At 60.1% G+C, this 22269-nt stretch overlaps 8 protein-coding genes across 8 annotated transcripts; 4 read left to right on the top strand and 4 right to left on the bottom strand.

The window, feature by feature from the left end:
• The first annotated feature begins 211 nt into the window (after positions 1-211).
• Positions 212-1694, top strand: GGTG_05688 (hypothetical protein). The gene has a single exon (XM_009223494.1). The coding sequence runs from the start codon at positions 468-470 to the stop codon at positions 1455-1457; it is 990 nt and encodes a 329-aa protein (XP_009221758.1). The 5' UTR covers positions 212-467; the 3' UTR covers positions 1458-1694.
• A 959-nt stretch (positions 1695-2653) lies between these two features.
• On the bottom strand, positions 2654-3494 carry GGTG_05687 (hypothetical protein). Its single transcript, XM_009223493.1, has 3 exons — positions 3261-3494; positions 2927-3162; positions 2654-2814 (listed from the first exon to the last, which is right to left on the bottom strand). Exons 1-3 carry the CDS (start codon positions 3401-3403, stop codon positions 2675-2677), a joined length of 519 nt encoding a protein of 172 aa, XP_009221757.1. The 5' UTR covers positions 3404-3494; the 3' UTR covers positions 2654-2674.
• Positions 3495-6489: 2995 nt separating this feature from the next.
• On the bottom strand, positions 6490-8493 carry GGTG_05686 (hypothetical protein; the record flags this gene model as incomplete). The annotated part of the gene is made up of 1 exon (XM_009223492.1): positions 6490-8493. One exon carries the CDS (start codon positions 8491-8493, stop codon positions 6490-6492), a length of 2004 nt encoding a protein of 667 aa, XP_009221756.1.
• A 2205-nt stretch (positions 8494-10698) lies between these two features.
• Positions 10699-11504, top strand: GGTG_05685 (hypothetical protein; the record flags this gene model as incomplete). The annotated part of the gene is made up of 3 exons (XM_009223491.1): positions 10699-10867; positions 10947-11159; positions 11350-11504. 3 exons carry the CDS (start codon positions 10699-10701, stop codon positions 11502-11504), a joined length of 537 nt encoding a protein of 178 aa, XP_009221755.1.
• A 422-nt stretch (positions 11505-11926) lies between these two features.
• Positions 11927-13851, top strand: GGTG_05684 (puromycin resistance protein pur8; the record flags this gene model as incomplete). Its single annotated transcript, XM_009223490.1, has 3 exons — positions 11927-12256; positions 12333-12687; positions 12749-13851. The coding sequence occupies 3 exons, from the start codon at positions 11927-11929 to the stop codon at positions 13849-13851; spliced, it is 1788 nt and encodes a 595-aa protein (XP_009221754.1).
• A 1055-nt stretch (positions 13852-14906) lies between these two features.
• Positions 14907-16024, top strand: GGTG_05683 (hypothetical protein; the record flags this gene model as incomplete). Its single annotated transcript, XM_009223489.1, has 2 exons — positions 14907-15361; positions 15538-16024. The coding sequence occupies exons 1-2, from the start codon at positions 15138-15140 to the stop codon at positions 16022-16024; spliced, it is 711 nt and encodes a 236-aa protein (XP_009221753.1). The 5' UTR covers positions 14907-15137.
• Positions 16011-18166, bottom strand: GGTG_05682 (hypothetical protein). The gene is made up of 4 exons (XM_009223488.1): positions 17690-18166; positions 17403-17615; positions 16464-17322; positions 16011-16380 (listed from the first exon to the last, which is right to left on the bottom strand). Exons 1-4 carry the CDS (start codon positions 17996-17998, stop codon positions 16151-16153), a joined length of 1611 nt encoding a protein of 536 aa, XP_009221752.1. The 5' UTR covers positions 17999-18166; the 3' UTR covers positions 16011-16150.
• A 189-nt stretch (positions 18167-18355) lies between these two features.
• GGTG_05681 (hypothetical protein) lies at positions 18356-20963 on the bottom strand (the record flags this gene model as incomplete). The annotated part of the gene is made up of 2 exons (XM_009223487.1): positions 18356-20313; positions 20423-20963. 2 exons carry the CDS (start codon positions 20961-20963, stop codon positions 18464-18466), a joined length of 2391 nt encoding a protein of 796 aa, XP_009221751.1. The 3' UTR covers positions 18356-18463.
• Positions 20964-22269: the final 1306 nt, after the last annotated feature.

The raw sequence follows: 22269 nt of genomic DNA, 5'->3' as shown, positions 1-22269 counted from the left end.
CCCACCGACAGTCGCGCGCTACTCATGTTGTTTGCTGGCGCGACTCGAGGTGAATTGATGCCACCCCTCGCGTCAATACACGTTTCCAAACCGTTCATCGGGTACCCCCCCTGGGAGATCCGTGGTATGGGTGCTGCCAGTTGGTCGGAAATAGCAGCAGAGCCCCCATATGCCCGGCAACGCTGGAACGCATGCCAATAAAGACGATAAATAGCTGCCCATCTTCCACCATCAAGTCCTTTTTGTTCCTCCTTTCTCCCCATCCCCGGATAGTATCTGCTTTTGTCTTTTATCTTTTTCCTTTTTGTTTTTCCTTTTGTCTTTTCCTTTTGTCAGTTTCCTTCTGTTCATCTCATTCTCAACTTACATCCACCCACCTTCCACCCGCCACCTCTTCTTTTTTTTTCGTTTGGAACCCAATATCGCCGAACCCCTTTCGACATATCCGCACGTCAACGGCCGCAATAATGCAGCTCACCCAGCTCTCGCTCACCCAGGTCCTCGTGGCCAGCCTTTTGGTCACCTCCGCCGCCGGCGCTCCCCTGCCCCTGTCGGGCGACCTCGCCGCCCGCGATGACGTGTCCGGCCTCGAGGCCCGCGACGTCGATGAGTTCCAGATGCTCGAGACCCGCGACCCCAAGATCGGCAAGTTCTTCAAGAAGGCTGGCAAGGCCCTGAAGCCCCTCGGCGAAAGCGTCATCCAGACCGTCCTCCCGGGAGTCGAGATCGCCAGGCGCTCCCCCGAGCCCGAGCCCAAGATCGGCAAGTTCTTCAAGAAGGCTGGCAAGGCCCTGAAGCCCCTCGGCGAAAGCGTCATCCAGACCGTCCTCCCGGGAGTCGAGATCGCCAGGCGCTCCCCCGAGCCCGAGCCCAAGATCGGCAAGTTCTTCAAGAAGGCTGGCAAGGCCCTGAAGCCCCTCGGCGAAAGCGTCATCCAAACCGTCCTCCCGGGAGTCGAGATCGCCAAGCGCTCCCCCGAGCCCGAGCCCAAGATCGGCAAGTTCTTCAAGAACGTCGGCCAGAAACTCAAGAAGGAGGGCGAGAGCATGAAGCTGAGTGGCCAGATAGCCCTCGGAGCCCTCGGTATCAACACCCGTGACGTTGACGAGTCTGCTGCCCTTGTCGAAGCCCGCGATGTCGATGAGTTCCAGATGCTCGAAACCCGCGACCCCAAGATCGGCAAGTTCTTCAAGAAGGCTGGCAAGGCCCTGAAGCCCCTTGGCGAAAGCGTTATCCAGACCGTCCTCCCAGGAGTCGAGATCGCCAAGCGCTCCCCCGAGCCCGAGCCCAAGATCGGCAAGTTCTTCAAGAACGTCGGCCAGAAACTCAAGAAGGAGGGCGAGATCCTGAAGATGAGTGGCCAGATGGCCCTCGGGGCCGTCGGTATCACCGCCCGTGACGTTGACGAGTCTGCTGCCCCTGTCGAGGCTCGCGACTTCGATGAGCACTGGGAGTAAATTTCCCAGCGGACTGTTAGCCGAGTCGCTCTGGCCGCCAAGCCACCTTTTCTGCTCGTCTTTGTTTTTTGGTTTGTTTTGACCAGGATTGGTGAAAGTGATGTCCGGTTTAGGGGGTGGCGGGTTGGTTGTGGTCAATGGATGTTTTTATAGCTTTGGTTTGATCTTAGTTTTCAAAGGCTCCTACTTCTAGCATTAGCCTCAAGGTCAATTCAATCTCTTGAGAACGAGCATAAACGATCCCGTACTTTGCAATGTGGTAGTAGTCTGGTTGCTTGCCTTCTGAGATATGTAGAGCCAAGTTCTTGACAAGTGTTAAGGCCGAAGCCCAATGTATTTAGGCAGTAGAAAGTACTTCCTTCGTGTAACCTGTTGCCTTTTCCATTGCGTGGGTTAGTCACTGTGCTCGTAGCTAATGTTGGGAGTGATCACCTAGAATTACGGGGCCAGGACATGTGATTTTAGACACGCTTGCCCGAGTGTGCCGGCTGGAGGCGACCACTTGAGCCCCCTCCATAATTGGCCTCCGTAGGAGCCTGCATAATTACTGGTCCTGGCAGGAACTCCACCCACTTGCTACGAAAATGGCGACTAATTCAAAGTCCAAACTTTGGCTTAAACTTTGGCTAAATTGGAGGCCCAAGCACCCTCTGGGGCCAAGGCTGAGCACGCACGCCGCAACAGGACTCGAAGGATAGGCGGCATGTAATAATGAAACAGTAATCAATTGGGTTGTGGTGGAAAAAGGCTCGGTTATTCCCTGGTGCTGAGATTGTAAAGCTGAGAGTAAGAAATCGAATGTTGTGGGAGCAGAATTTCTAATTAGTTATCTTGCTATCACAGCAGCCGGTGTGGTGCGGATGGGTTGTAAATCCGCACTGAACGGTCTCAACCGGCGGGCAGAGCACCACTTTCCAGACTGCGATAGATTACGGGGAATGAGGGATTAGAAGATTATTAGCTGAGACATTGTTGATGCCTTTGCCGTAAGTAGGAAATCTGCCCAAGGTCGACATGTGAGGCAGCTAAGAGAGCCATGAGATTTTCCCACAGAGAAATCTAGAGCGAAACTGGAAATCGACGACGACAGCCACCGTGTGCGCTGAGAACATGTGCTCTCACGCGGCTGACCGAAACAGAGGAGATACATGCTACGTGAGAGAAAAAATACATATGTGCAACATCGACTTTGCTGCACATCACCCCCACCGCCTTGATTAGCGACCGGTCGAGTACTGGTAGGAGGAGGAGGACTGCCCCCGGGTCTCGTATGCGGCGTAGTAGTCTTCGTAACTCGTTATGTCCTCATCGTAGTCTTCGGTCGGCGTCATGTACTGGAGGTCGTCCCCGAGCGAGTCTAGTGATCAAAGGGGCCACACCCGTCGGTCAGCAAGCGAAGACATTGTGCAACCACACAGGGGCAATGTGCTTGGGAAGGTAATGGTGAGAATGGTATATCTATCGCTCACCTCGGTCTGAGAGCGTGTCGCTGTCCGTGATGAGCCCTCGCTTCGTGGCTCGGGTCTCGAAGCGCGTGATGGAGGCCGGGTCGACCTGCTTGCCCCGGAGCCAGAACATGGTGTCCCTGTTGGGGTCCTCCCGCTCACGCCTCCTCTTGACCTTGAGGATGCCCAGGTATTCCGAGGTCTTGATGTACTTGTCGTCGAGGCCCCACTCCTTGATCTTGATCTTGTACTGGCGAGTCCTGGTGATGCGGAGTTGGGGTTAGTTGAGGTTTCAGGGGGTGCTGAGATAGACGCGGATAAGGATAGAAGGAAAAGAAATCAAGAATGTGATACATACGTGGCCTTGAACGAGTACGAAGTCTCCATCGTGTCCATGACATCCTTGAGTTTCTTCTCCTTGTACAGGGCTTCGATGACGGCCCTGTATGGCTCCCAGTCCTCTGTGCGAGAAGGTCGGAAGTACTGCGCCTTGGAAGACATGATGACGTGTGGCGTAAGCGAGCGATGGGTCGTGGTAGGCGTGATGGTCTTTGATTCCGGCGGCCAGGTATTCGCAGCACCCTGGATGTTCCGATGACAGGGCGTTGAGGCGGCAAAGATAGGGCCGCGTTGCCCGGACTGGGTCCAGGTCTGCGGAGCTGGTCTGATAGCCGCAGGGCTTTGTCGAGCGTGTATCGGAGGGTTTATACCTTGTCGTGCCGCGCCTGCTCTGTGCCCATACTCTGAAGGATGAGATGGAGCGGGCCGCCGACTTTTGTATCCGGGAAGGGAAGGGATCCATGGTTGATGCCTTGACGCTTATTCCAGCGGCGAGATGCCGTTAGGGGGCGGAGGACATGGTTCACATGTTCACAAAACCGCGGCAGACTGCGCTTCTGTATGTTGGTGTGCCACGCAGGGGCCTGGAACGTTGACATGCGAAAGGGGCGTGGGTCCTGGCGGCAAGGATCTCGCGTGTTGGTTGTTGCCGCCCTCTTTGCTTGGCTACCTTAATTTCACTCTCGGGTTGGTGGAGGGGAAGGATGGATGCTGGAGGTCTAGGCGCAAGACTAAGTCGCAACTGATTGTGAGCGGCGGGGTGGGTAGGGGGTGACGACATTCTGCGTAGCCACAGGCCAAGCCCCTTATCTTGACGGAGAACCCCATAGGCAACACTCTTTCTCCTCTGGGGCGAGGTGCAGCTCTGGGCAAGGTAGAGAGGGGCCGGGCCATGTGGGACTCGGGGATCTCCATGGATGGCGCACACGGCTTGGGGAGGGCAGGGTAGGGGATAGGCAACTATACGAAGAGGTTGCAACTGACGGACGGCCAGGCGAGAGCAGGGCTGTCGGTGGCCTTGGATGGCCCCCATTTTGCACGTGGACGGGGTGGCTACGTGATCTCGGTTTGCATATGATCAAGATAAGTAGGTACCTAGTCGAACCCCGAGGAGCAAGGCAGAGCCATCGGGCGGACTGCCCGTGTGCGGGAGGATCGCGAACGTAACCAACGCCCGGCGGAGGGGGGAGAGTGGGGGGCGGAGCTGCGTTGTGGGGGAGTGGACCGAGCAGAGAGGAAGGACATGGCGATCTGGAGCAACAGCAAGCAGCAGGGCAAAAAAAAGTCTGGTAGGACAAGAAATCGACGACATAAAAAGTTGGACAAAGAGATTGCATGGCATTAGGAAACCACCATTCCAGTGGCCACGCCGACCGCATTTTCCGGCCAGGCTGCCTGGCTCACGGGGCAGAGCGGCAGCGCCGGCCCGTTATTGGCGAGTGGACGGCAAAAACACAAGTACCGTGCATCGACACCGCTTGGAGTATGGGCGCCCTCCCGGGGACCGTTGGTGCGCTTAACACGACCAATTGCGCGGCCATTACCTAGGCAGCGGCAATCATGGCAACACAAAGAAGCGCGCGGTTTTTTTCTACCTTGGGCTTGATCCGCATCACCCCGAGCAGATCGAGGATGCCCGCCGGGAGGAGTCAAGTCGCTGAGGTTGAAGGGCGGCCGTGTCTAGATGAGGTTGTCGTTATGGGGTTGTGCTCCACCCACCCACATGCCTTTTGCGGCATGTGCACGGGCCACGGATTGGGAGGGAGGGAAAGGCCAAAAAGGAGCAAGAGCGAAGCAACGACTGCGGGAGGATTTTCACGACTGCGGGAGGATTTTCAAGTGCAACGTGGAATCGATCCCTGGGTACTGGGGGTATCGCCAATGACCAGTATCCAGACACGAATGCATCCACGTCGGGTTCGCAGCCAATAAACGTTCAGGGCAAGTTGTGCAACACCAAACCCACCACCAAACCAGCGACTGCTGGCCTAACTCAATGCTACCTGATACCCAGTCCTTACTGTCCGCCAGGCGCCGCGTCCTTCCGGATGGAGCACACCGAACGGCGGGTCGAAAACATTCTGGGCATCATCCTAGTTCGGAAACGGCAACAGCTGACAAACAGACGAGCCCCGGACAGATGCATTTGCAAAGGAAGCAAACCTGCCCGCCCCCAACGTGCCGACAACCTGGCGGCGGGGATCCGCAGTCTGCCCGGCCGTTGACGGACCCGCCTAGGACAGCTCGCTAGCACATAACTGTCGATGCTTGGCGGCGCGCCTTGTGCCTTGTTGGTGGCCGTGTCTGGCCGCGGCTCCAAAAAAAAAAAAATCCAGCTCCCAACGTCAAGCGCGATGTCGGGTACGGAACCCGCGCACCTCGGCCGCTTGCGTCGCCTGATTGGCTGATTGGCGCGCGCCATCGGCACGTTATCGCCTGTTGCGCCTCACATGATTCGCCTGCGCCGCGCTTATGTCGCCCAATGGTCGGTTCGGATTCCAGGCCCCACCCCAATATGCCGCGTCCTTGGTCCTGGGAGCGTCCTTGGGCTTCATCGGTTCATTCCCGCAGAACCCGCATCGAACGCAGACTTGCGTGGAGATTGGAGGCCCACTTGGCACGTTGCGTTGGTTGCGAAATGCAGCGTCCTTGGCGTCACGGCATCAGCTGAGGCACAACGAACATTGTCAATCCAGTCCGCTTCGCTTGTTGGCGCACTCATGGCTGGCCTGGGCTGGCCCAAGTACACTCGAATACCTCGGCCAAGTTCACCGTTTAGCTTCGGCTCCACGGAAGCGCAAATGCTACATGCAATTTGACAATTAGCTAATAAACAGCCCGAGATCTCATCCTTCAACCTGAGGGATCAGGATCCTAGCCCAAAAGGCTGACACCGCATGCTTCAATCGTGCAAGGATCGCCCCTAAATCAACCTAAACAGTACCGCGGGCCCAATCCTGAACGCCTTACACCCTCATCATCCATAACAGGCGCCCCGCCAATGGACGAATAAGCGAACAAAGAAACAATCCATCGGTCTCCTTTGAGGAAGTTGTGGAAATCCATCGCGTCTGCAATATAAACAAGCCTTTCCTCCCAGGCACATCCTACCGAGTCTATGCCTCATATACCCTTCAGCGCGCAACTCCCCACCTGCCTCGCCCCACCTCTGGCGTAGGTCTGACTGGCCGCCAGGGGATGCAGGGGGGCGGAGGATGGGATGGAAGTTCGATGTGTCTCGGCCGAGATCAGAAGTCGCTCGAGTCAACGAAGGGCAGGGGAACACGAGATGGGCCATCGTCGCTCTCTCTCGTCTCGTCCTCCTCCATCACCACCGACAGCGCCGCGGGACGCGGGTTCGGCCGCGGCGGCCGCACGTCGCAAGGGTCCACGCCAAACCAGACCCTGACCGTGTCCTGGTGCTCGCGCGTCAGGGCCATCTTGGCCGCCTCGGCCTGGCACCTGAAGCTGCCGAAGCGGTACTCGAGAAGCACGCCGTCGTCGGGCCCCTGGCCGGACATGGCCAGCGTCAAGACCTCATCGATCTGGAACTCCAGCTTGGATCGGAAATAGGCCGTGAGGCTATCAAAGTTGACGAACCTGGCGGGGCCGTAGATGAGCAGGACGCGAGACCGGTGCCGGCCCGCCCTGTCGACGGCGGTGTTTGCGGCGGCGTTGCCGAAGCCCATGCCGAAGTCGGGGCCCGAGGGCTGCTGCTGCTGCTGGCTCTGGTGCTGATGGTGATGGTCGTAGGGCCACGGACCCAGCGCCGAGGCGGCGGGCGGCCCGGCGGGCTGGGCGGCGGTGCGGATGCGGTTCCAGAGCACGCGGGTGCGCATGCCGCCGACGACGAAGCCGCCGTTCTCGGGGCTGCACGCGGCGTGGAACCGGGCCGCCGGCTCGCGGTCGAAGAAAATGACCTTTGCCGCGCACGTCATGTGGCCGCGGCTGGGCTCGGGCCGGTTGATGTGCGTGGCGTAGACGCGCCCGATGTTGCGGATGCCCGCGAGCAGCTGCCGCGTCGTCAGGTCCGCCGGCAGGCCGAGGATGAAAAGGCTACAATTCTCGTGCTCGGGAATCGCGGCCGAACGGTTGCGGTCGATGTTGATGTTGCCCCTGTAGTTGGGGCTGAAGCCCGCCATGATGCGCGTGATGGCCACGGGCGTCGAACTGACCGCGCCCGAGGCCGCCTCGTCGCCGAAGCCGCCCCCGCCCAAGGCAGCGGCGCGGGTGGGGCCGCCCTGCCTCGGGAAGTGCTGGCGCTCCTGCTGGGCGCGGGCGGTCGACTCCATCGGATGGAAGACCCGGTCCGTCGACGGCGGGCCCCCGAGGCCACCAGAGTCGGCCAGTCGAAGGCCACCCACGCCGGACATGATGCTCTCGATCGATGGCGGCGCCTGCACAGCCGGCGACGGGAGCCGACGATAGATTGAGAAGTTCTGGCTCGACATTGTTTGGTGGGCGTGCGTCTCGGACGCCATCGTCCGACGGGCGCGCTGTTGCTCCGCGTACTCGCCGGGGGCTGCACCGGGGGTGGGTCGGGGCTGGCGCGCAGCCTGGCCGCCGCCGCCCGGGGCGAACAGGGCCGGCGCGAAGGGTGCGGAGCTGCCCGGCGTGGTAGGCGGGCGGACAGCCTGTTCGGCGAGCGACGGGAGCGTTAGGGCGGCAGAGTTGCCCGTCCTGCCGGAACACTGCAGCATTCTGAGCCGCTGCTCCTGGGGGCCCGTCGCATCCCGGAGAGCCGTCACGGGCGAAGAAGGAAGCGCCGACAACGGGGACGCGGGCTGCTGCTGGTACGGGTAGAGGCGGCGGCTGACCCGCAAGAAGGCCGCCTGCTCGTCGCCGCCGCCCTCGAGGGTCGCGGTGGTCTCGGGCGTGTTCACCCTGGTGGGCAGCCCGGACAGGCCCGACGCGGTGCCGGTGGGACTACCGGGGCGGCAGCCGCCGAGCTGCTGCGCATGACCGGACGGCTGGTAGGGGCGACACCAACTCCACTGCGAGGGAGACTCGGCCGGGTCCCAGATGGAGTTGCCCCCCTGCCTAATGAAGGTGGTGCTAGGCCCGGACCGCTCGACTGATGACATGTTGGTCGCGCCGCTGGGCACGCCGGGGCTGAAGATGGCGCTCGGGGGCGAGCTCAGATCGTCCCGGACGGACGGGGTGGGAGCATTGGGACGAGGGCGGATGGGCGTCCCGATCGCGCCGAAGTCGTGGCGTGCGGGACGATCCGCGTTGCCTTGGGGGTGGTTCATGTTGAAGAGTCGGACCCAATGTCGCGCTGGACACGGTGCTGTCGATGTTACGGTGCTGTGGAGTCTGCGAGACAGGATGGAGTTGGGGAAGGAGGTGTTGCTGGATGGTTTGGGTCCAAGGAGCTGAGGAGATCTATGTTGTCTAATGTGGAAGGCCAGCCAGCTCGGATATCCAAGATCTCTTCGGTGGACGTTGTCTGTAGTGTTTTTATCGACAAGAAAATCCAAATGGGACGAGGCCGGGTTATATACCAGGCCAGCAAGTGAAAAGGCGGGGCCAAGCGGTTGAGACTGGTGGTTCTAGGCTGGCAACAGAAGAGCGCGGCATCGCAGGAGGCAGGTTGGAGAAGGCGCTCGGGTCGGTGTTGAGGGCTGAGAGTGGATTCGTCTGAAACAAAGGAGGCAAACTGAGCAGCCTTGTCGGGTTGAGCAGGCGGGTTTCTGCTAATCTCGTGTTCATCAACTTGTTTTCACTGGGCTTGGGACAGTGGCCTTGTATTGATCTCTTGCTATTCTAGGACGGCTGCCTAGTGCAGCGGCCTGCCTACCAAGTGAACCGCCCGGGAAAGCACGTTCTCAAGCCCAGTGTCAAGTTGCACCTGGCATTGAACTGAGGAGATCTGTTGAGGCGTACCCTGTTTGTGTCAACGGGCAGTAGCAGAGCTGAGACCCAAACTCACATTTTCTAGATCCGCCGCGAACCAAGTCCACAACACCGGCCTCGGCTGCTGAGGCCAATGCACTGCACGCGCGTTCCTTTCACACTTTGCCCAAGTAAAAAGGGTTGGAAACACCCAGCTCCCAAGGACGATTATCCCTGGCAAACACGACATGATGCAAAGGGTTGATTGTTTGACAGAGCAAGTGATAAAGACTATCTAGAACAGACCTGGGATGTCTTTGACATTACTGGGGCCCTGCATGGGAAGAGAAAACAACAATCAATGAATAAAGGGACTTTGATTCGTTCCAACCCGTAGAGCCTCAGTGAAGCAAGACGGTGGTATCCTAGCCCTTGTAATTGCTGGCAGCTTAGTTGCGCAGCGTTGCTTTTATTGCTTACTACTTAGTTCTAGTCACCCCCCTTGGAGATGTTGTAAATCCATATGGCGGCTTAGATTGATCTAGTGTTATCATTAAATTTAGGAGACTATTCGTTATATTTCTACGCAGACCACCTAGCTAGGGGGCGCTCCTGTCTTTATAGTTTATATACGCCTGCATCGGAGTCACTTCAGAATTTCTTTTTCCACCCTCTTCACTGTAGTGTTTTACCGGCCATAATGTTTGTTGGCAAGCTGACGTTGTTTGACTTCGATTTAAGCCAGTAATTAAACCTCAACGCCACCAAGCAGAAGGCTAGAACAAAGAACCCTGGAACCCCTCAACCAGAAAACCTGCACCTGCTGGATGTCGTGCGCGACTCAATGGTCGCATCCTTGGAAAGTTGCGGCAAAACTTGGCCATCGCTTCCAGAGCCTGCCTAATTTTTGCCAAGTTGCCTGCGCGGTTCACTGTTTGGCTCCCACTGCCCACCTGAGGCAAGCATACATCACGCAAACCACACCACCGTGGGAGATATGGAACCCCGGCGTGCGCATTCCTTATCTTGGATTACTGCATCCGGTTCTCTGCATGTCAGGACTGGCCCGTGCTCGTTTTTTGGCGGCGATTTCGTGGGGAAGCACGGATGCAGGAACGACGGCTGATGGGGCTCAAAGACGGCCACGTCTGACAAAGGGGGCGTATCGGCCGAGCCCTAGTTTTGCGGGCAGAGAAAAATGGGCGGGAGTAACACATGGTCACCAGGCCGCCATTGGTTGACGCGGAAGCACTATCTGGGCTACTACCCAAATACCTGATTCGGGGGAGCCGCGATATACGTCTGGGATGCTGTCCCGACGTGCTTGAGCTAGGGATTTCCAATAATCAGTGATGGGATAAAAAGAACAGGAAGAAGCGCTGTGGGCGCTGCAGACTAGAATTCGCCAAGTGGCGTCGCCGAGAACCTGTTACCTGACTTGTCCCACGGTGAGCGAGCGACCGAGACGGGCCGGAAGAGGGACCTAGAGTGGGAACCCAGATCGATGGTCTGAAGGCTTCTTGGATTGCAAGCGCACATGTTATCGCAGGTCGCACCGGCGATCACCAGGAGCCACAGGCCGGATTGGGGATGCAGCCAGCCGTCGGTGGCGTGCCGCCAAGATGTGTGTGGATCTGGACGAGAGTCGGCCGTTGTCGGTGGCACCTGTCACGGCGACCTTGGAGTTGATTGCGGCAGATTTGCTCAGGAGATGGCAGATGGCCGGGGAGCACGGAAACTGGGCGATGGGCAATCCATCCCGCGCCACACAGCGCTGCCCTGCTGCTGAGAGTGCGAGATGCTGCTTTCAATGGCTGCCGCCTGGTAGGGACCCGGTGTGACACAGGGGCAATGGATTGACGCATGGAAGGCAGCATCAACGCGGTTGCCGCAACGGGCTTGTCAGCTTCCGGGCATCAAGCCAAACGGGAACGAGCGGGGATAAAGCTAGGAAGAAACGGGGACGCAGAGCAGAGAGTTGATGACGGCCGAAAGACGGCAGCGGCTGATGCTGACTGCCGGCAGCTGCAAATTTGCGTTTTTGCTTTTGCCTCTAACCTGGGTGCGAGCAGTGCGAGGGCAGGTGTGACCGTGGTCCATGCCATGCCGCGGGCCAAGTGAATTCGAAAGGGCACTAGCGCGCGCGCTGCTCTCGGTCGCATGCTGATCCATGATGCGCTGATGGCAAGCAACGCGGACACGCAGACACGCAGACACGCAGCCATTGCGTGCCCGGCACGAGTCCACGTCGTCGTGTGTATGTGGTCGTCCAGATCAGCGCGGCGGTGTGTCTGGTGTGTGCCGGTGCTTGTCGCCCGGGTCGGTCAGGCAGGTGCAGGGGGCGGACCTGCCCACCAGACGTCAGACAGCCCATGCCCCAGAAACCTCAGCAAGCCACTGGGCGGCGCTGCCAGGGGACGGCGTCTGAGCCGTCCTCTGTCGCCCGGCCCAGGCCTCTGGTTTGTACGTAACGGAAACCGCTGTGGCACAAATCCCAATCCCGCCTGGGTTCGCGGAAACGGTGTTCAGGGAAACTGCCATCAGCGGCGCCGCGCTTGCCAGAAGCGGCACAGACTAATAACTGCACACCCCGTCTGCTGAGTCGCTCCTCCCATCTAGGGCGGAGCTTCCCGCATTATTGCCATCAAGCTTCTTGCTCCTTTGGGTGTGCTCTGGCCTCTATCCAGGGAAGTCTGTCTTGTCGTCACTCTCAACCTTTTCCGTTCCATTCCTTTTCCTTCCCTTTTCCAGCATGGCACCTAGATAATTCTCCACGTCCGGGCTGTCCTCCCGTCCCCTTTCTCTGCCTCGTTTGCTTCCCATCCGCCTCTCCACAAACACTGTCTCAACATGGGAGCGCAACCGGATGTCTCTCATACCGGACACGGGGCAGAAGGTGCCGAAGAGAAACCTCCGGGCTCAAGCGTGTCGTCCCTAGGTCGCGTTTCCAGTTACGCTCCTGCCGCCGAGAAACAGGATCACGATGGATCCAACCAGACGTCGACGGAATCCAATGCCCTGACACACGCACCCTCTCGAGGACCAGCCGGCCCCGCCGTCGGAGCCCCTGATGGCCATGTGGCGAACGAAGGAGAGGAGTCTTCCGAGCCCCCTTTGCCTTACTCAAAGGCCAGATGTATCGGGCTGGTGATTACAACATCTGGTGCGGCCTTCCAAAACGTGAGAAGCACTCTAGATCCTTGCCGGCAAACCAGCAATGCCAGCTGACGTGGTGCCTCCTGGGCCTGTGGAAAAGATACTCTCGTTCCAAGCAGCCGTCATCATCCTGCCACTCATAGGCCGCGACCTGGGGATTCCGGATGCAAGACTGCAATGGGTTGTCTCCTCCTATGCCCTTTCCTTCGGTTGCTTTCTGCTTCTTTGGGGCCGCATTGCCGATCTGTACGGAAAGAAGCGCGTCTTTGTTCTTGGCTCCGCCTGGGTCACCATCACCACGGCTCTGTGTCCTCTGATTAGGAACGAGATTGGATTCGACCTGTTCAGGGGCCTTCAGGGACTGGGCGCCGCCGCCAACGTCCCGACCGCCCTTGGCATACTAGGAACGACATTTGCCCCTGGAAAAGCCAAGACATATGCATTTAGTGCCTATGGTAGGGCACCTCATTCCCTTGCGCTCAAGTCTAACAGTAGCTGATATTTGCCTCTATCTAGGTGCGGGTGCCCCGCTAGGAAGTATCTTTGGGACCATAATTGCTGGCTTCATCACCACCAGCTTGTCTTGGCCGTGGGTGTTCGGGGTGATGGCCATAATCTCAGGTGTCATAACAGTCGCCGGAGCACTGATCATCCCCGCCGACAAGCCCGCGCCAAGGGAGTCGCAACCGGATTCCAAGGCAACGGTCGACTGGATCGGGGCTTTCCTGGTCACAGTCGGACTATTTGCCCTCCTCTTTGCCCTCACCGACGGCAACGTTGTGGGGTGGAGTACGCCGTGGATCCCGGCTCTCATCATCGTCTCTGTTGCCATGGTCGTCGCCTTCGTCTACTGGCAGCATCGCCTTGAATCACGGGGTAACCGCGCTCCTCTGATGAAGGTGTCGATGTTCCGCAAGAGCAAGAAGTTCAGTGCAGCCATGATCCTCATGACCTTGTTCTTCTCCTCCTTCAATGGATTCCTCGTCTACGCCACATACTTCTACCAGAGCTACCAAGGGCTCGGAACCCTTGACACGACTCTTCGGTTCCTGCCTACAGGCGTTGCTGGTTTGCTGACGGCCTTGGCCGCCTCCCAGCTTCTGCTTTACGTGCCCACATGGATCATCCTGCTCGGCGGAAACGCCTGCGTCGCGATAGCGAATCTGATATTCGCCATCCCGATCGACCCGAACACCAATTATTTCGCCACTGGCATGATAGCCATGTCGCTCAGCGTTATTGGGTCTGACACGACATGGCCCAGTCTAACGCTCTTTACGTCTTACTGCTTGCCTCCAGAGGATCAAGCACTCGGCGGCGCGCTTGTCAACGCCGTTGGCCAGGTCGGCCGTGCTGTTGGGCTCGCCATCGCCACGGCAGTGCAGATGTCGGTCATGGCCAACGGCAGAGGAAAGGGAATCCAGGAGGTTGGGCCGGTCACTCAAGATCAGCCCTCCCTAGACGGCTTGCGAGCGGGGTTCTGGTTCAACTTCGCCATTGGGCTTGGCGCCGTTGTGGTCGCTGCTGTCGCGTTCCGCGGCTCGGGCATCATCGGAAAGCCTAAGCCAAAGGAGTCACAGACCGCAGCTGCGCCATCGGTCGCGTCATCTACTGTCTGAAATGGATTGAGAAAGTAGGCGGTCGGATCAGGATCATGCCTACGGTAGCTATCGAGCAAATTATACTTGCCCCCATTTTAGCCCAGTCATTATGGACATATGCTCTCCTCCACTGAACCAAGCTATGGTAGGTAGGTAGCTACAAAATATCTAAGAAGCTATAGTATCGCATTATCGGTTCCCGGTGATTACAAAACACAAACCTGTATAGCCTTGGAGGTGTTTGTGTTGATACTACCTACGCCCCCGTCAAAGCCGAGGTGATACCAGTCGGGAGGGTCACTGTATTACAGCATTTGTCTCGGACACGTGGTGAAGCGTCGAACCGGTTGCTACCTCTGTCTACGGGTGGCATGTGGACCGGCGGATATCTGTGAGAGTGCCGCAGCTCCGTGTTGGACATGGCTCTTGGAATGCCCATTCTCGTCACGGTCGAGATGAGGCCTAGAAGGCAGAAAGCATCTGAATCTTGCGAGCCTGCTCGGGTTTAGGAGTGTATTCTAAAGGAAAGTCGGCTGGCCTTGGCATATGTCCCTTCAGCCAGAATGTCCCCATCATTGACACGGGTTCCAGACCCGTCGTCGATACGGAATATTCTGGAACCAGCGTGGATGTCGTAGCACCTTTCCAGCTCTGCCGCCCTGCCGAGTGCAAACATCCAAGGCAGCTCGCCGCAGAGAGCTCCCGAAACATCTTGGGACGCCCGAGAACTATCTAGACCAGGAAGAAGATGACGGGGTGATAAGCATACAGTCGGTTTATTCCCCAGGTGTCACTGCACTTTGCAGCAACGGACAGCACAAACGCCACGGCATATACACATCGGAAATGTTTCCCTGCCCGGGCGACGGTTGGTGATACATGGCACAAGGGCACCGCTGGTTCGCGGGGGCGTTCTTGGAGAAAGCCTCATCGCGACTCTGGAGGCAGCCAGTTCAGAAACGGCAGTGCCACGAGAGAGCCTCAAACCCCAGATGACGTAATCGCCTCATCCCCCGCCGACGACGGCTGCCTTGGGGGCCCACATCCATTCTCAGCCGCGGGCTTTTGGAATGGCGCCTACCGGGTTGCTGCTCAGCCGTGGGCTATCAAACTGCCACAAATTGCCTCACGTCGGGGTCTAGATAACGATATAACCGGTTGGGTGTGAAGGTAGGTAACCTCTAGTCCCTTTGCGCACTGGCTGGCTCATCCAACCACGGCAAAGAAGCACCTGGAGCTATCTGGACACACGCACACACACAAACACGACAAAAAAAAAGAAAAAGAACCCTCCCCAAAAAAAAATGCCGGTTCTCGAAATCGCGTGCTTTGGCGTCAAGGCGGGCCTGGACGCGACGGACCCCGGCACGGCCGAGGGCAGGATCGCGCACGAGGTGCTCGCAAAGGCCGTCAGGCAGCCGGGCGCGCACACCGCGTACTTGGCGCACAGCATCGAGAATCCCACCCAGGTCTGGCACCTGATGGGCTGGGACAGCGTCGAAGCCCACCGGGCCTGGCGGAGCCATCCGTAAGTCTGCATTGGCCCATGGCGGGGGAGTGGAGGCTTTTTTTTTTTTTTTTTTTTTTTTTGATTTGGTGCAAAATGGTGTTGCTTTTCCCCCCTCCTTCTGCTTTTTGTTCCCTCTTCCTTTTTTTTCTTCTCCGTTTTACCTGTTTTGACACCAAAAACCCACACGACGTCAGCGACAACGCCGAGATCAAGCAGGGCCTGGAGGCGGCCTTCATCGACCCCTCGGCCGGCCCCAGCTTCGTCAAGCACATGGCCGTGGAGCCCTTCCCGGCCGAGGTGCTAGACGGGGCCAAGGCCGGCGTGGTCGAGGTCCTGGCCGCCTACTTTCCCGCGTCGACGACGGCCGGGGAGAGGGCCGGGATCTCGGGCGTGTTTCGCGACTTCGCCGCGGGGGCGCTGCCCGCCTCGCCCGACTTCAGGGGCGCGAGCATGGGCTGGGGCGTCGAGAGCGACTTCCCGCTGCCCGGCGACGGGGGTGGTGGTGGTGGTGGTGCCAGGTTCGCGGCGCACTTTGCCCTGATCGGCTGGACGAGCGTCGAGGGGCACCAGAAGTTTCGCGAGACGGAGGTCTTCAAGGGCAGCATCGGGTCCCTGAGGGCGCTCCCCGGGCTGGTCAAGATGTCGGTCTGTCACATTAGGTGCAAGGCCATCGGTGCATGAGCGGCGGGGTCGGGTTGGTGGTATCGATGGATATATGACGCGCGAGGACACGGGTGAAATCGTTGCGTCATTAAATCTTCTGTCTCGTCACATATATACTGGGGCGATGCCAGCATTCGAGCCCCCTCAACAAACCTTTCCCCCCTCTTCTCCTCTCTCCGGGCCCGTTTGCGGCTGTTCCGGTCCCGCCACGACCTTGTCTTCCAACTGCTGCTCCACGTCGGCTGCTTGCTGCTCGGCTGGGGCGGGCGATGGCTTGTCAGCGCGTGGGTTCCAGCCGCCAGCCCAGCCGACCCAGGCCTTCTCGCGAGGACCCCTGGCGAGACAGACCAAGATGGCGAAGCCCATGAGCGCCACTAAAAAGGAAGAAGTCGAAGACAGATCAGAAAATGAAGCACACGAGGTGAGGGGGGGCTACGAAGCAAAGTCATGGACCTACTGCTGCAGCTGCCGCTATAAGTCCAGCCGCCCAGAGCATACAGCCTATTCCCGACAGCCGTGCCGGTCAGCTGGCCGCAAAAGGAGGCGAGCATGTAGGCCGTGTTGATGCGGTTCCTCGCGGCCGGGTCGATGCCGTAGACGTGGACGCGCAGGCAGATGTTGGTGGCCTGCATCGAGACGTCGTTGAGGAGGGCCTGCACGATGGGGCCGGCGACGGTGGAGGTGCCCGTGAAGGTCCCGATGGTGACGCCGACGAGGTTGAGCACCAGCCCGCCGAGCGCGGGCACCAGCGGCGTCAGCCGGTCGAGCACGATGCGGCCAAAGGGTGGGCCCCAGAATATGACAAACAGGCCGATGAGGCCGAACAGGCCGACCTCGAGCGGGCCGAAGCCGTAAGGGGGCGAGGACAGGAGGAAGGACAGGGTGGTCCAGTACGACGTGAAGACGGCGCTCACGCAGAAGGCGGCGAGGCCGGCCTGGACGAGGGCCGGCTCGGTGGCCACCATGACGAAGATGCTCCAGAGCATGCGCGGGTAGCTGAACCGCGCGGCCGACTTGGAGGGGTAGTCGGGCATGCCGAGGTACAGGGCGGCCAGCAGGGCGTGCTGCAGGGCGAACGACACCCAGTAGACGTTGCGCCAGTGGGTGTAGTTTGCGACGATGCCCGAGAGCACGCGGGCGAGCATGACGCCCGAGGAGAAGCCGGCGACCACGATGGAGAGCGCGCTCGCGCGGCGGTGCGGAGGGGCCAGCTCGCTGACCAGGGGGAGCATCAGCTGCGGGGTGACGGTGGTGAAGCCGCCCATGAAGGACACGGCCTGGAAGACGGCGAAGGAGGTGGTGAGGCAGAGAGCGAGCTACTTTGAAAGGGATGGAGTGCGTGTTGGCGTATGGGTCAGGCAACCACTGCTAGGGCAAGGGGGTTGAGTGCGCTCACCAGGATGGCTGTCAGGGCGACGAGGCCAAGGATAAAGGGCCTCCGCTTGAAGAAGTCGCCGAGCGGGCAGAGGAAAAGTAGCCCCCCGGCATAGCCAGCCTGCATCAGGGTGGCCACAGAGGACGCCCGCTCGAAGCTGATGCCAAAGGTATGGACCATCATGTTGAGCACCGGCTGGTTGTAGTATAGATTTCCTACCGTGATGGCTGCTGCCTGTGCTCGTTGTCAGTCCAGTCCCCCTTTTCCCCTCCTAGTGAGGCAGTGAGGGAGTCGAAGGGGTGGCTAACAGCGGTAAACAGGATGTTCAAGCTTAGCGTGAACTCGGGAGGGTTTTCCGGATCGAACCAGGTCGCCTTGGGGCCTTGGAGGATGACTGCCCACGCCTTGGCCAGCATGCCGGAAGCCGGGCCATCTTTCGGGGCTTCTCCGCCGGCCACGGCCTGATGGGGTGGTGCGTGGGCCGCGTCTTTCAACAGCACAGACCCGGCCGGGGTGGGAGAGCCCGAGTCCGACTTGGCGGGCGCCGTCGTTGCTCCCTGGCTACTCTCGGGAGAGTTTGCTCCCTGAGCGGTTGTCCCAACCCCTAATGCTGCCATTGCTTTCTGCCGTATGGAGATGCTTGCTTGTCAATTCCTTTGGGCGAGCCGACTGTAAGGCGGCTGTCGTCACCAGACGAGGCAGTAAGGGAGCATTGTAGAAAGAGGAAGCCAGCAGGGAGGGGTATGGGAAGCCAGTGGGCGTGTCCAAGATGCGGAGAGCAAGCAGGTCACATTGAGATTGTCATCAGCGACTCCGGCGGCGGAGATGGCCGATGTGGTACCCTTACTGCAGGGCATAGCGACATCGCTGCCCTGCTCGCCGAGAGAGGGCCCCCGGTTAACGGGAACAGCCGCCCGAAGCGCCGCCCAGCCGTCGCTAGTAAATATTCACGAGACAAGATTGAAGTTTTAGCCTGCACGAGCACTTCAAAAACGAAGCCATGACGACATTTGCACCGCCAAGAATCAACAACCAACCAAAGTGAAAGCGCGCTCATCAACCACCATCACCACCACCATCCATCACCCACCACGCAACCATCGCTGTAGCGCCAATCCGCGCCCCAGCGTGTCGGCACACAATCCCCAATCCTCGATGGCCATTTGCATGAAGCCGATCTGGACAATCGACTTGACGAAGCCCGAGTGCGGCTTCACGTGCGCCATGGAAACAACCTCGTTGGGGTCGTCCCAGTCCAAGCTCGGCGCGCCGGTACAAGCGATGCCGCCGTCTGCCTTATTCTGACTGCCGCTGCCGCCGCCCTCGGCCGCTGTGGCGTCGTCTCTGTTGCCATGCTGCTGCTGCTGCTGCTGCTGCTGCTGCTGCTGTTGTTGCTGCTGCTGCCGCCGCTTTCCCTTCTCGCGGGCCCTCGCCAGCCTGCTTCTACTCCCAGGGTACTGGATCTCCCGGACGGTGGGCATGATAGCCATGAGCATGAAGAGGAAGACGCCGATGATGCCGCGCCAGCGGCCCAGCGGGATCCGCCACGTCGCCATCAGCAGCGCCAGCGCCTCGGACGGCAGGCATATCTCGCTAAACGGCCTGCGCTCGGCCAGGGCGCGCGCGTACAGCATAGCCGCGAGTCGCACCCCCGTGTACAGCGGGTCAGGCGGCTCCTGCCCGATGCAGCAGTCTGTCGCCGACGACTGCCCCCCCTCCTCCTCCCTCTGCCCATCCCAATCCCCACCCCCACGCCCGCTTTGACCACCGCCCCCGCCGTCGGCCCCAGGCCCAGGCCCAGGCGCGGCCGACGCCGACGCCATCCCCCGCTGCTGCTGCTGCTGCTGCTGCGGGCGCGCCCGATCCTCTGGGTAAGGGCTCGCGACTAGGGACTTGGTGGGCCTCGAGCCGCTGTCGCCCGCAGCAGGCGGAGACTCGAACTCTATGTCAGCCGAGGGCGTCGTGACTCTTGACGACGACGTATACGAAGGATAGTCCGGGAGGAGCGAGTGCGGCCTGGCGCCGGACGCCGCCTCGGGGCTCAAAGTCGACCCCTTGCTTCGCGTGCCCGGGCTTTCGACCCCTGCACTATCTCTACCGATGGCAACGTCGTTCCCATCCGTTTCGTGCGCATCTGAATCTTCTTCAGTCGACGACATGGGCCCGCCCGGCGACTCGCTGTTCAGCTTGCTGATGCGGCCGTAGATCCAGGCCGCCGTCGACCTCACCTTGCGCTCCTGGTCCGGCGTCGGGTCCGCGGGCAGTGCGAGCGCGAGGCCGATCAGGAACCGCACGTCGTCGAGGATGGAGGCCGTGGCCGGGTGCAGGCCCAGGGCCTCCTCGCACGACGCAAACGTCGGCGCGCCCCCGCCGCCGCACCCGCCCAGCCGCGCCAGGGGCGACCCGTAGCGCACCTTGAAGTGCTCCCGCGGCGGCTCGACGTACTCGTGGTCGAAGCCGTCGGGCTGGCCCCTCCCCATGGTCGGCTCGTCCTCGAGCCACCAGGCGATGGCGAGGTCGTCGACGAGCGCCACCTTTGTCACGAGGGCGCCCACGCCGCGCGACGGGAAGCCGCCGCGCAGGCGCACCATCTCGCGCAGGCCCAGGAGGTGCGCCCGCACCACCTCGGGCTCGCCAAAGAACCACTCGATGGAGACGAACTGCACCACGCCCGCCATGACCTCGTCCCCGATCCAGCGCTGCTCGGACCGGAGGTGCTCGTTGAGGGCCGAGATGGCCTCGCCCTTGGCCCGCATCGTCGAGCTCAGGTCGATGAAGCCGCGCTCGGCCAGGGACCGCGCCGAGATGTAGAGGCTGGTGCGCGCCAGCAGCGGCGACTGGATGCACCAGGGCACGTAGGTCGTGATGAAGGGGTTGTCGAGGTCCGGCTCGCCGTCGAAGGAGCCCTTGAATCGGTACAGCAGCTCCGGGACTAGTATGCCGTTACTGTCAGCCTCCTTCTGGTGTCTTTTGATCATTTTCTGTTTTTTCTTTTGCTTGGCGCCGAGAGCAGCCAAGCCGTGTGTGGCTTCTCGACTTACACGTGCATATAAGCATTGCGTTCTCCTTTGTTGGCGCTATGGGCAGGTGGCCGATGCTCTGGACGGGCCCGCAGAGCTGGCACTGGTAGACGATGCCATCGAGCCCAAACGCCAGGCCGCGGCTGCTGCTTGCCTTTTGACCCCGCGCCGCTGCCGTCTTCCCTGCGGACCTCGCGGCGCCGCCGTGGCCCGGCTTCGGGTGGTATGTCGGCTCGCCCGTGACGGGGTCGACGCCCGGCCCCCAGTGGCCGCCACCGCCGCCGCCGCGGTTCGGCCCCGGGAGGCGTTCGACCTGCCACCTCGTGGCGACCGTGCCCGTCGCCGTCGTCGTCGCCGGCGAGTTCAAGGCTCGTGTGGTCCTGCTGCTGCTGCTGCTGCTGCTGCTGCTGCTGCTGTCGCTGTCGTGTTGTTGTCGCGCGATCGGGGGCGCCAGGACGGCGACAAAGGCCGGGGCGTCGCCCCTTCGGGGCCCGTAGTCGCAGATTGGTTCCGGGAAGCGGCGCTTGCAGTTGCTGCAGGGCTGCCCTTGGTTGCACTGCATGCAGCAAACACGGCGGGTTAGAGATTTGAGAGGGGGGGGCGGGCGGGCGGCCACGAGCGGGGGGTTCTGACGTTGTTTGCGAGGAGACGGGCCTAAACAAACGAACGAACCCCTCCCCTCTCTCTCCCCCTGAGAGCCGGGCGTGGAGCTTGGAACAAACACGGGAAGGCGGACAACTTACTTTCTGTTTGCGCCTTCGGCACTCTCCGCAGGACGTGGTTGATCGCTCCGACTTCTTGCGCGCCGGCGGCAACGATTGGTCCAACGCCTGCCCCTGGGACGCCTGCATCGCTGCGTGTTTTGCCTTCTAGGTAGGTAGGTATGTGGCTGTTGTGCAAGCCTTCGGAGGAGGCTGGCTTTGGTCGTGGTCTTCGGGAGGGGCGCCTGTCTAAAAGCGGCAGTCATGGGCTTACAGTTTCATGGCTAAGGAAACCCGGAAGACCAGCGTCTTTTTCCCCCTCGTGATCTTTTCTTTTCATTTCCCGTCTTTATACCTGGGTCACCCTGGGTGGTTGCCTCTACGGCTGTGGCAGTGATGGGCGACGCCGCTGCACCAGGAAGGAAAAGAAAGCAGGCGAGGGGCGAAAATACGCAGCTCACGGCTGCACGCGGGCACTTTTGTTCGTCTCCCCCATTATTTTCTTCTTTTTTTTTCCCCTTCCTTTTTAGGCATTTTTGCAGACTGCCTGCCTCCCTACCACCAAGTTACCCAGGATTCTAGATCGCCCTCCCCTCTTGCTTTCTCTCTGCACTATACCAGCCACCCACGGTTGGTGGTCCAATCAGAAGGGCGCCCCCCTCGGCGCTAGCGCAATTTACCAGGTGTCCGGGTCACATAAGCTTTAAGCTTGCTTTTTTTTTTTCTTGCACTGCCCGTTGCGGCGCTACGCCCGCGCCGTCCCAGCCCTAACAAGGAGCCCGTGGCCGCAAGCGCGAGCCCGCGTATCCCTTCGAGTGCCGTTCGACCCCCGGCCGCTGATCTCGCGTGCGTGAGCCAATAAAAAGTTCATTTTTTCGGTGCTTCCATCTGCGCCTTATCTAGCCCGTGATAAAAGTACCAGCACAAGTCATTATTACAAAGCGGTACATTGCAATACTCGCACCGCGCTCCTGCAAATCCGTACCTCCGAGTTACAACAACAAACAGGGGTGCCTTTGCCGATCAACCTTCCTATCCGGGCGACTTGGGTTTAACGGCACTCAAAGGGATGGCCCGGTCACTCGTATGGCCGCCCACAGCTATCTCCGCCTGGGCGGCGTCGCGCTTTCCTGTATGCGCCAAGTGCCGTCTTTCGTCTCGCGCTGC

The sequence above is a fragment of the Gaeumannomyces tritici genome (assembly GCF_000145635.1).
Source record: "Gaeumannomyces tritici R3-111a-1 unplaced genomic scaffold supercont2.3, whole genome shotgun sequence".
Classification (NCBI taxonomy): domain Eukaryota; kingdom Fungi; phylum Ascomycota; class Sordariomycetes; order Magnaporthales; family Magnaporthaceae; genus Gaeumannomyces; species Gaeumannomyces tritici.
This window is presented reverse-complemented; position numbering and strand designations above follow the sequence as displayed.

Bases quoted from the DNA above. Each gene is read 5' to 3' on its own strand.
- GGTG_05688 (XM_009223494.1), top strand. From the start codon at position 468: ATGCAGCTCACCCAGCTCTCGCTCACCCAGGTCCTCGTGGCCAGCCTT.
- GGTG_05687 (XM_009223493.1), bottom strand. From the start codon at position 3,403: ATGTCTTCCAAGGCGCAGTACTTCCGACCTTCTCGCACAGAGGACTGG. The intron at 3,163-3,260 runs GTATGTATCACA...CCGCATCACCAG, and splicing joins TCGTACTCGTTCAAGGCCAC to GACTCGCCAGTACAAGATCA. The intron at 2,815-2,926 runs GTGAGCGATAGA...TTTGATCACTAG, and splicing joins CGACACGCTCTCAGACCGAG to ACTCGCTCGGGGACGACCTC.
- GGTG_05682 (XM_009223488.1), bottom strand. From the start codon at position 17,998: ATGGCAGCATTAGGGGTTGGGACAACCGCTCAGGGAGCAAACTCTCCC. The intron at 17,616-17,689 runs GTTAGCCACCCC...CAACGAGCACAG, and splicing joins TGAACATCCTGTTTACCGCT to GCAGCAGCCATCACGGTAGG. The intron at 16,381-16,463 runs GTAGGTCCATGA...CTTCCTTTTTAG, and splicing joins TTATAGCGGCAGCTGCAGCA to TGGCGCTCATGGGCTTCGCC.